The 12,158-nt window shown below is 40.2% G+C and overlaps 2 protein-coding genes across 7 annotated transcripts in view; one reads left to right on the top strand and one right to left on the bottom strand.

The window, feature by feature from the left end:
* LOC309715447 (scavenger receptor cysteine-rich domain-containing group B protein) overlaps nt 1–1,484 on the bottom strand; it is a 33,879-nt gene extending 32,395 nt beyond the window's left edge. The window contains exon 1 of the mRNA XM_082548594.1: nt 939–1,484. The gene's annotated coding sequence lies outside the window, so the exon portion shown is untranslated. The remainder of the gene's footprint in view (nt 1–938) is intronic.
* Nucleotides 1,485–2,954: 1,470 nt separating this feature from the next.
* tspoap1 (TSPO associated protein 1) overlaps nt 2,955–12,158 on the top strand; it is a 77,700-nt gene continuing 68,496 nt past the window's right edge. For 3 of the 6 annotated variants that reach the window (XM_082548580.1, XM_082548583.1, XM_082548579.1), the window contains exons 1-3: nt 2,956–3,282; nt 4,029–5,065; nt 11,200–11,469. In XM_082548580.1, the coding sequence (XP_082404706.1) occupies nt 4,175–5,065; nt 11,200–11,469 (1,161 nt within the window). In that variant the 5' untranslated portion in view covers nt 2,956–3,282; nt 4,029–4,174. Of the gene's footprint in view, nt 3,283–4,028; nt 5,066–11,199; nt 11,470–12,158 lie in introns of all 6 variants that reach the window. The other 3 variants (XM_082548578.1, XM_082548581.1, XM_082548582.1) reach the window with 3 other exon arrangements.

Here is a 12,158-nt window from a genome sequence, read left to right as displayed (position 1 = left end):
TCACATTGGAGGTGTGTGCCAAACTTCAAGACTTTTGAAACTTTCCAAGCCCCTCAAAAGCCACTTCATTTGTCATGGTGAACAGCGTTGCCACTGGGGTGCGCCATTTAGTTTAAAGTCACAATTTTCTCACTGAAACATCATGAGGGACTGACAGTGATATTCACCGCTTTTGAGGTGTCCACGATGAACATGTGAAAATCAGTACAACAAAGTGTAAGTCAAGGCTCTTTATTCAAGGTTCAAGGTTCTTTATTTGTCACATGCATAGTTATACAAGTATAACACACAGTGAAATGTAGCCTGACACGCTCCTCGACATGTGCAAAAAAATTGGGGGGGGGTGTAGAGGAAGAACATTATATATATATATATATATATATATATATATATATATATATATATATATATATATATATATATATCTAGATATATATCTAGATATCTATATCTATATCTATCTATCTATATCTATATATCTATCTATATCTATATCTATATATATATATGTATATATATATCCAGTGTTGGGAAGGTTACTTTTAAAATGTATTCCGTTACAGAATACAGAATACATGCCCCAAAATGTATTCTGTAACGTATTCCGTTACGTTACTCAATGAGAGTAACGTATTCTGAATACTTTGGATTACTTAATATATTATCGTGCTTTTTACAACAACGTGAATGTACTATTGCTGTGTGATTTATTACTATTACTGAAGGTCCGCGACTCCGAACTGTAGTAAAGGGACCTCTGACTAATACGGCGGGGTCCCTGTCGGCTCATAGCCGAAAAATAGCTTTACTTTGTTGTGTGGGTCAATTTTTCTTGCGAGAGACAGAGAGAGGCGTTGAAAGGCTGCTCCAACGGAACTTATTGTTTTCGGAGGAAAACACGAACACGGTGTACAGTCGAGTCTTAATAGCTTACTTACAACTGGGCTCGTCAGGCACTCTTCTTGGCTGCAGTGGTTATTATTATATTTACATGCTTCCAGCTCCCGTTTTTCCTCGATGACTGCTCGTACCTTTCCACTCGCCTTTTTCTCCCTCCTCGCGCTCACAGACACATAACGTGTATGGCAGTCCATTCTCCCTGCAGCACGGACTACACTGCCCATGATGCTACATTCTTTAGAGCTATGCTTGTAGCATTCTGCCTGTTAGCTTAGCACAACAACAACAACGAAAAGGCGCTCTCTCACCCAGGAAACACACAGTCGCAGAAAGAGAGAGAGAGCGTCGCCCTGTAACCATGGCAACCGTAACGCTGCCGCCTGGAACAACAGAACGTAGCTGTCAAACAAAACCCAAACAGTCCTGACCCGCGACAAAATGAAACAGGAAAGTACCGCAGTGTAATCCATTTATTTCAACAAAGTAACTGTATTCTGAATACCACCTTTTTAAACGGTAACTGTAACGGAATACAGTTACTCATATTTTGTATTCTAAATACGTAACGGCGGTACATGTATTCCGTTACTCCCCAACACTGTATATATCTCTCTATCTCTCTATCTCTCTATCTATCTATATATATATATATATATATATATAGTATAAGTCATGACATTTCCTGTTGCCACTAGGTGGCGCTCTGCATATTCCTGTCAATGGGCACATCAATCTGTTCAGGGCGGGTCTGACATCATGCCTGTAAAGTCTGGTACTGATCAGATTGGATTTCATTGAGCTATACTAATTTGTTTCTTCATGGCGAAACATCAATATTCGCCATGCTGCTGGGGTCACACCCTTTCGCGAAAACTCACAGTTTTCACTGTAACCCAAGACCAACTCCTTAAGGCTTTTCTGGAGAAATTTGAGGCTGCAGATGTCCCCCATCACAATACTGTACCTCAAAGTGTAAAACATGACATTTCCTGTTCCCACTAGGTGGCGCTGTCCTTGATGTCAAATATGGCAGTTGAAATATGTTCAGGGCTGGAGCCTTATCATATGTGTGCTCTTTGGTCCAGATCGGACAATGTATGACAGAATGAGAGGCAATAAGATTTTCATGGCGAGTCATCGAAATTCGCCGTGGCGTCACCGCCTCACCGTATCGCAAAAATTCAAAAGCTCCGCAATTTAACATGGCCCAAGTGTGTAGTTGACACTGGCCAAAGATGAAGCTTATACGACCAAATCCCAAGGAGGAGTTCGAAAAAGTGCGAGGCATGGAAATGGCAAAATTAAAGCCAAAATGTCACCTTCACGTCCAAATGGCGGACTTCCTGTTGGGTTTGCGTCAATGGGCCCACTGACTTTTTTGTTCGTCTTGGCATGGTACACATGTGTGCCAAATTTCATACATATAGCTCAAACGATGTGGTCGTAGGGCTGCATTTAACAAGGCATAGGTGGCGCTCTAGAGCCATTTCCCAGTGCTCATATGTAAAACCATTAAAATACAAAATTTTTCACCAGACCTGGCATGTATGCAAAATTTCACGAGTTTTTGACCATGTTTAGGCCCTCAAAAAGGCCCTTGTTTTGCCTGAATAATAATAATAATAATAATAATAATAATAATAATAATAATAATAAGAATAATAATAATAATAATAAGAAGAAGAAGAAGAAGAAGAAGAAGAAGAAGAAGAAGAAGAAGAAACGGAGCCGATACAATAGGGCCTTCGCACTATCGGTGCTCGGGCCCTAATAATAGTTATTATTATAGTTATAAAAAAATAATAGTTAAGATAATAAACCTTGATTAAAAATACATAGAAAATTGGCGGATTTACATCACACTAGCACTGTGTAACCACTAGTGGTCCTTCATCTCCCACAAGTTGAGAGGATGGTATGTTGCCTTCAATATCAGTAGGTAATACTCCATATTTTGGAGGAGGGGGAATAAAAACAAACACTTCAAATGAGCCCATGAACTACTCAAATCTTTACATAAAATACAGAAATATAAGAAACTGAAGCCATATAAAAACAACTGAAATCTATCCAACCTTGAAAAATTACCAATCTCATATGTCATGAAGCGTTGCCATGGTGAGAAAGGACGTGAAGTACGTGAAAGCAGCATTGCTCCTGGCCGGGCCAGCAGGATGACGCTGGACAGAGGCTGAGTGTCACACTGGTGTCTGTCACATAAACAAACCCCTTCTTGCATGGCTCTGTGGACCTTTAACAACTAAACGTAGGCGGTATTAGTGTTATTACACAGCTAATTTGAATGCTGACAGAAATACTTTAGTCAAAAGAAGATGTCCCCATTGATGAAAAGTTCATTATAGTAGTTGAGTCTGCTGAGAGGTGAGTTTGAGACAAGTTATGGCTAAAAAACAAACAAACCTTAAGCTAACACAGGCTAACAGGACGTAGTAGCCAGAAGTGTTTTTTTCTTTTTTTTCCTTTTGTCTTGTTTTGTTTTTTCCGACTCCAGGATGCTAGAGAGTGTTATTCACATTACAGAATAGCGTAATAGAGTTTAGCGTCACCTATTTGAGGGCATGACAGTAACATGCTAAACCAAGATTAAGCTAGTTAATTAGCTCGAATTAGCAGAGTCCCCATCCTCCGTGTAATACTAACCGTACTCTCGCGTCCATATGAGAACCGCTAAGTTGAGCTAGTGATGGGCAAAACGGGTTTCAGTAACGGCAGCTAAGACAGATCTTTTTTTGCATCATATCACTTATTGCATCCTAATGTTTGACTGCTGTTACATACACTCCATTGTTCGTGCCTTGTTCTGTGTTTGTTAAGATGTTTGAGTTCATCCAGGCAACGTTAGATAAAAACTAATTATTGAGTGCCATATTTATTCTAGGTAAATTTGAAATCTCTGTCCGAACATAAAGCAGTCAGCTACCATCACAATGTCCTTTCCTGGTTGCACAAAGATGTTCAGTCTTTCTTTCTCCCTTCATAACAAAACCCTCCCTAAGTAACGATCAATTTCTTAATCATCTAAAAACACTACATTTTATATTTCATATATTACCTTCATCCTTAACCTTCATCTGTCTTTTTTTTTTCGATTTCTCCCCCCCCCCCAGTGACCTTACGTTATTTGCATGCTGAATTTCTAACCCACCAAACCCATCATTCACCTGCATGGCCACTCAGTTCTGATACTTAGCCAATTCTTTAGAAGTGAGAACTGTCTACCCTTCCATGCATGTTGTGCTGTGAATAAGGCATCATGACTGAAGACAGGGATAACTCTGTGGTACTGTCATCTATGAAACCATGCCAGGACCTGTCGGGCTGTGGACAAGACCTAGAGAGCCTGCGTGCTGACTGGGAAGTGGCAAAATCGAGAACACGACAGGCTCATGAAGCGCTCACTGCGGAGATTAGATGGCTACGAGAAGAAGCAGAGAGAGAGCAGCAAAGAGCTGTGAGGGAGCTGACAGCCAGGCGAGGAGACCAAAAGGACAGAAACTATAACAGACACAGGTATTTTCTGGCTAAAAAGGTGGACACTGAAAGCAGTAAATGGCACGGTAGCGTTGACTCCACACGGAAAAAGGCTTTTTGTTTTTGCAGCAGACAGACGTATACAAAGCTGGAGCACTTACTGCTAACTCTGTATATGAAGATAAACGGTGAGCAGGCAGCTTATAAATTGCATCACAGGCAGAAATTTGAGCTAGAAAAGGCCATCTTCCTTTGCCACCTGCTAGAAGCTCATGGAAGACTGTTGCAGGGGGCACAGAAAGCGGCACCCCTCAGGCATGTTTTCAAAAGCCTGTCAAGGAAGCCATCTCAGGAAGACAGCAGTAAATACTGTCAGACGACCCCCCTCCTAACCCCCCAGAGGAGCTTGCTACAGAGACCCCATAGTACCTCCCACTCACCAAAAAGCAAAATCAAACTAGATCAGTGGAAGCAGCCTTCAGAGAGGAACTTATGTGCAGCTGACCCCTGTGCCACTCCTACAGTCTTGGACACCTGTCAGAACAGATCTCCAAATATTTGCCACTCTCTCAACACTCCCCATGCAGGCTGGGACGACCAGCCGTTGTCCTGCACTGAGTCTTCTAGATCTGAGGAGTCCTCGCCGTCCAAATGTATGAAAAGAAACATGGAGGTGAGCAACTTCATATTTCCAGGTTAACCTATCCATGTTTGTTTTGTGTTTTTTTAATCATCTTGTTATTATGCAACATTCTTCTAGTTCCTGGCAGTTATGACTTTTTTATGGTTGGCATTCAGTATGTTAGTAGAAACTTTTCTATATGAAAATATATTCTGTCCTTGGTGTCCTCAGTCCATGCTTATGTGGTGGTCCTGACTGTCTTTACTTGGACAGTGCTGCATATCTTTGCCTGATCCTGCTCCTGTTGGATCTCATGAGTCAAAAGCTGCACACATGCCTTCCATAAGCATCATGATGCTTTAGAATCATGTGACCACACATGGAAAAACAATTCAATAGTACTTAAATCTGTAACCTGGCTAAGCAACATGAATCTAGTATGGATGGCTTTGTCATTTCCAAGTCAACTTTGTTGTCATATACTGACATGTAAACAGCATATATGCTGATCTCAAAGTCATTGTACAAAATATTTTACATACAGTACATACAACAGTGTGACTTGAAGTGCGGAATGGTCTCAAGTACAGTTTTGGCAAGTGTTTTCACGTTAATGTTGTGCGCATGCTAGCTGTTTGCAAACATGATCATCAGATCAGTTTACTTAACAGCCACAGGTGTTAATTATAACAAAGTTTCTCTGACTTTATGCCGTGCTCATTTAACTATTATCTGTAATAATTAAATAAAAAATATATTAAAGGAGAAATATGCTAATTTTTAAGCTCCATATATTATCCTTATTTATCTTATATGTAGGGGTTAAAGCCTCTTCATCTCCCCCTTATTCTGATGATTGGGATTTGTGTGGCCTAGTGATCCTATGAGCTACATTATTGTGAGTATTCTGCTAGTGTCTCCCTAAGCCAGGGGTGGGGGAACTCCAGGCCTCATGGGCCGGTGTCGTGCAGGTTTTAGATGTGTCATTGATCCAACACAGCTGATTAAATGGCTAAATGACCTCGACATGTCTTCAAGTCCTCCAGAGGCCTGGTAATGAACTAATCATTTGATTCAGGTGTGTTGACCCAGGGTAATATCTAAAACCTGCAGGACACCAGCCCTTGATACCTGGAGTTCCCCACCCCTGCCCTAAGCAAACCGTTTTTTGCTGAAACGCCAGACTTGCGAGAACACGCCACGCCTCATGTGGACCCAATACCTGGTGCAATATAGATCAGTGGCAGTCGAGGGTGGGGACCTTATCGGTCTGATCTGCTGCAACCGGCTTTGCTTACATGGAGCATCACTGCTCTGGTGGAGAAGGAGCCTGAACCAGTGCTTGACGCCGAGAGATACCAGCTTGATATAGTTGGGCTCACCATGATGCACAGCTTGGGGTCTGTAATCAGTTTCCTGGAGAGCGGTTGGATTGTTCCATTCTGGAGTTGCTCTTGGTGATAGATGGTGAGGAGGGATGGTGTCCGGTGTTTATTATGTCTTACTCCATTTTACATATCAATGTTTTTTTTTCTCCATGTCTCTGAGAAGTATATAAAAAAAGGAAAGCTGTGCCTTTAGGTTGCAGACACATTTTTTGATGGGCTATGCAGAAATTGTTTGTGTGTTTCTGTCATGATATTTTGAGCTGCTTGACAAGTTGCATTTGAAATTACCTGAAAATACCTTTAAATTTCCTTAAAATAAACTTTACTCCATTTATGTTCACATTTCTTCTCTAGCTAGATGCTGAACTACTGCAATCAACTTTGTTTACATCTCCATCAAAATGCATCAGAGGGATGAGAAAAAAAAGATTAATTTATATTTATATAGCACCAAATCACAACAGCAGTCGCCTCAAGGCGCTTTATATTGTAAGGAAGCTGTCCAACACTATTTTCATGGACCGACCTTTAAGATAAATACAACAAAATAAAACCAGTACCAGAAAAAAGAACATTTATTAATAACACACAGGAAAAGACCCAGGGAAACAGAGTTAATGTTAAAAACGATAAAAAATAACGATAAAAACCCCAAAAACCATAATTGTCACACCTGTGTCTCAACTCTCGTGGCCCGGTCCCAAACGACTCACAGTACCGGTCCGTGGCCCAGGGGTTGGGGACCGCTGTTGTAAGGTAAAGACCCTACGGTCCCTATTAAGACCCTACGGTCTTAATAGTATTGTGGGTGGAAACTGGATGTCATTATTGTGTTATTACTGAATAATTTTGAAAAATGACCTCTTTCAAGAGTAATATACATTAACCTACCTATCATGTGAAGGTGCTCGAACATCATTCTGGATTTTTTCGGCCTATTTTAACCTCCATTTATACATATGCCTTGTTGCAGCCAATTATTTTAGCTTCTTGCTTTAGCTCCATTTCTCTTTCTTTTGAGCCAGCTTTCTTCTGATTGGCTGTTACTTGCAAAGTCAAGTCATAGTCAAAGAACAGATGGATGAATGAAATCTAAAAGATTAAGCTATCAGGAACTGTATTTTGTATATCAGTTGTGCACCGAAACAGTCAAGTAAAACGAAAGGAAAGAAGCAAATATCAGCAAATGTTGCAGCTTTTTAAAATGTCAAAATGATGCAAGATGTGTTAAATAGTTTAAAGTCCGAAACAGCCATTTTGGCCGATATGACAGCTTAGAAACTTAATTTTCACACTTTCTTAAGATTGAACCGTCTATTGGAGGTGAATATTGCATGATATGTGCAGAGAGGAGGGTGGAGGGTGTGTGTGTTTATGTGTCTCTTGTAGGACTGGCAGAATTGGGTCACTGTGCTTCCATGTCTTAAATTTTGGATAAAGTTTTCATAGGCATGGATTTGAATAATTAATCAAAGCTTGAACTGTATCTAAAAAGTGGGCAATTGTTCATCTCTCTATATTTTTCTTTAATATTTCTTACACGTTGCTGCTAAGGTATTGGACCCAAATACTAATACTCTAACAAGAATGCACTGACTCATCCCTCTTTCTTTTCGTCATGTCTGATCTGCTGATAATATTTTTCAGCATGTGTGGAAAGGCATATTCATTGTTTTTTCTTTTGGGCTTTTTAATCAGTCTATATCTTGTCTGTAATAATGTTTAAATTTCAATGTGAAGTGTGTGAGTGTAACATAATATTTATTTTCTTGTGAGATGCTCTTCCGATTGTGCCAAAATGAGCATAAAAGGATGTCTCTGCCATTGATCTATGATGCGCCTGGCTGAAGCTCCTTTCTTTGCAGGGGCATATGTGGTTTGAGATTTATTATTTTATGCTCAGTAAGATTTTTCATAGTTACTGTATCTTCTTGTAAGCAGGGCTGTAGGGCTGTTCGATATAACGATATATATCGGATCACGATATAAAAACATCTATCGTTTCATTTTACGCTATCGTTTGTTTCATTGTGTCGCAAAATAAACTGCGGCAATATTTTTTCATCGTTTTGATGGTTACTGTAGTGGCTATATTAATTTTCTTAAAGTTCTCCCTTTCTCTTATATTTAATATAACCACACTATGAACAGACAAGCGCCTGTTTTTATGCGCTGTCGTTAGCAACAACGACGGTAAAACCACTGCATGTCCGCTTGTTTATTTTCCACATAAACCTTTCACAATAAAGCTCAAGATCCTGTTGAGACTTTTCTAAATAAACTGAATCACGTGAAAGAGTATGCAAAGTATTTATGGATGAGAAGCAAAACAGAGTCATCAGGTGCTTAAAAATAAACCTTAGACTCAAACGTTAGAACAGGCTTTTCCCCGCAGCACGCTGCGTAATAAATACTCACAAAGAAAACGGCGGCCGTTACAACTTATGTCTAAAAATGTATAGTTTCATACATCGGTTAAAACATTCGACTCCAGGTACATGACGCCCAGCTGGAAACACTTCACGCAAGTCGAGCTGCCCGAGATTCACAGAATTTACAGAAAATGTTACATTTTTGTGATTTATATCGTTATCGGCACAATAGATGTCTTATATCGGGATATGAGATTTTGATCATATCACACAGCCCTAAGCAGTGGTCATGTGTACTGCAGCTCTCTCACATATTATTTAGTTGTTTTGCTGTCAAGAACACTGCTACTAACAAAGGAGCAAATTTAAAATTTCAAAGGAGTTGAAGCAGAATATAGATGGTGTTCAGAGGCACTCATGTGTTGGTTGGTTTGTCTTTAGGCTACTTAAGATTTAAGATCTTGTGAGCAAACTAAGTAATAATGGAATAGGTTGAAGCTGGGGAAACCGATGTTAGGACAAAAAAAGGAACCTTGTGTGTGTGAGCCAAAAGTCTGTGGCTCTCAATTTTTAACCATTTAATGTATCAAAATCTGCACGGTAAAGGAAATGTGAACTTTAATTTTCAGGGTGAACTGTATGTGATTTTACTTTTGATTGCACTGGCAACACACCAGAAAAATACCAGGTAGAAAAAATTTTTAAAAAGCCAAAATTTCCAGTTAGTCTTTGTTGCTCCTAACTATAGCCTCTCTAATGTTTGAAGTAATGCTTTATACGAAAGTTGCATTTTCACAACTAGAAAAAAAATGCTTATTTTAAAAATATCACTCACCAAAATGCAAATTCCTTTGGTGGTTTCTTACACAGTAAGATAGATTATTTGTTAGATAAACTATCAAAATGCAGCAAAAAGGCATCGACAGCACAGCTGGGATTTCCAGTAAATTTATTCCAGTTTACAGAGGTGAGGCTTGTCAGACACTGATTGGCTACAACTTCCTGTGTCGGGAAAGTAAAAATTATTCATAGAGGCCTATTTTAATACTGCATAATTTCCTTAATTATGGGATTAATAAAGTATTCTGATTCTGATTTCTTTACAGTTTCACATAAAGAAACTTTACTCTTAAGATGAACTTTTCGCCCTCACTGTCTAAAACATACTTTTTTTTCTCATATCCAGTCAAGTAAATGACTATACGATGTATTTCACATATCCATCTACCGTACTCTAATTGCGTCCATTTCCCTAGTGCACAACTACAGTAAAACATTACAGTCAGTTTCTGCTGGTCATAGCTGTCTGTCTGCCTGCCTCCTGCAGCCTCCCTCTGTTGCACTGTCTACTGCCCCTTGAGCAATCAATAGGCAGCCAACATCATTCCAGCGTCATCTCCATGGAAACGAGCTCTAGTCCCTGTAATGATTGGGTCCCTTCTCAAAACCTGCCTTTTTGTGATAGGACGATGGATGCAGTCCTCCCAGCCCCCTCCTTTCATAGACACTCGACATCTCACACACACACACACACACACACACATTTTTCTCTTCGTCCTCCTGCTTCACCTTTATAGCGCAGCAACCAAGAAGGGATTAAGCACCCTGTTGAGTCTTATTGCTTCTGGATGAAATGCTTCTTGACAAGGCAGCATGAATACGGAGAGACTCACAGCTGAGGAGTAAGCATGCCACCCACATCTCAACCTTGCTGAGAGAATGAGGGCTGAAGCGAAGACCTGTTAGTCTGTTCTTTTTTTCGCTATCACACGTCTCTTGTCGTGTTCTACTTGATTTGGGACTGCACGGGCTATTTCAACATTACGTAGGGTATGAGTGAACTAGCGTGTCTTTCCTTTTCTATTTATGACAACCCTCCCCCTCGTGCAGACGAGCAGCGAGGCAAGAAGAAATGGGTTATTTCAATGTTGTGAGCTGGACTCTGAATCTGAATGCTACACTGTGATAAATATAACAGTATGCTCAAGAATGCTGCTGTGCTGTGACATTCATTGATTGGTTTTCACAAGCGAAGACCAAAAATATATAATATCCCTTTGGAGCTGATTGTCCTCATTTTGGAAAACGTCACTGCGTAAAGAGAGGAGGTACTTTAGAGATGAACCAGGAGTTATAACTGCTTTTAATCAACCCTCAACATCCAGCACGAGAGCTGTTTTTGTCAGTACCATTTAGATTTACAAAATTAAGAGCTTGATACCATGGCAGTAAGAGTCATTTGCTTGTTTTCAGACACTTCACCTTAGCCTTGAATAAGAGCCCAGTCCTGCTCGTGAACTGGTGGAAGTCAACCTGCGGTCCATGTAATTCTCCTTCAGCAAATGAAACACAAGCAATGGCTTGGTCTTGGCCGAGCACCTCTTGTGGTCATATTGATCTCCTCCGCTCTGTTTAACTTTGACAGAGAGTGATGTACGACTTGTGCACTCAGCCTGAGCAGCCTGAGCCCGCGCCGGCAAACAGAGAAATGGAGAGCCGCGAAGAGGCGAAAGCTTTTGAGGCACAACAGCCGGAGTTGAGGGGGTCGGTGGAGCAACATGATAAGCAACAAGGCAGCCTCTCAGACAAGGCAACCCCAACGACAGCTAATGTCACTACAACATCACTGTTAGGAAAGAGGCACCACTCGCTTTACGCAAACCTCAGTGGCTTAGAAATGGAAGGGATACATAAAGTAAGTGCGGAACACCAATGTGTCTTTCTGATGGTTAATGGCTTGGAAATGTTTGGGCCTGGATAGGTGTCAACCTACTATTAGAGAGAAGCTAATGTATGTAGAGTATTACAGGATCATTTTGACAGGAGATTTCAACTCAATACTCAAGGTAATGTTCAGGTTGTGTTGCAAACCATAATATGGGCTAGTTCTGCATATCCTCTGTAACTGAAAGTCACAGAGCCGTTATTTAAGTACAAATCATTTGTATGGGATTACACTGGTGTTGCAATGCTTATTTTCATTAAAGCTTCTTTATTAAGTTGCTGTAGTAGAAATAGATTGTTAAACAGGAATCTTTCTTTATATGGTGACTTTTTTAACCTCTATATGTCCTCTAAATATTCAAAGTCAGCACTGAAGCCACAAGATTGTAGTATGGCTAGTAGATACTAATTCAAGTAGCTTCTCTAAGGAGTTGTAGTATACGAAGCTATTACCACAGCCAAAACATCCTTAGATAATACCACTTTGGAATAAAATACCAACAAATGAAACAAAGCGTATCAAAAATATTTGGAATAACTGAACACGAGTGGTTTAAACTGCTCTAAAAAGTTGGTCAGTTCTGTTTAAAGTTGCAGGCAGTCCCTCGGAGCTGCAGGAAAAAGACATGTCAAAACAGCATCTCCATTAAAGTATGCATA

The sequence above is a fragment of the Aulonocara stuartgranti genome, assembly GCF_965226115.1.
Source record: "Aulonocara stuartgranti genome assembly, chromosome: 10".
NCBI classification, from domain to species: Eukaryota; Metazoa; Chordata; class Actinopteri; order Cichliformes; family Cichlidae; genus Aulonocara; species Aulonocara stuartgranti.
This window is presented reverse-complemented; position numbering and strand designations above follow the sequence as displayed.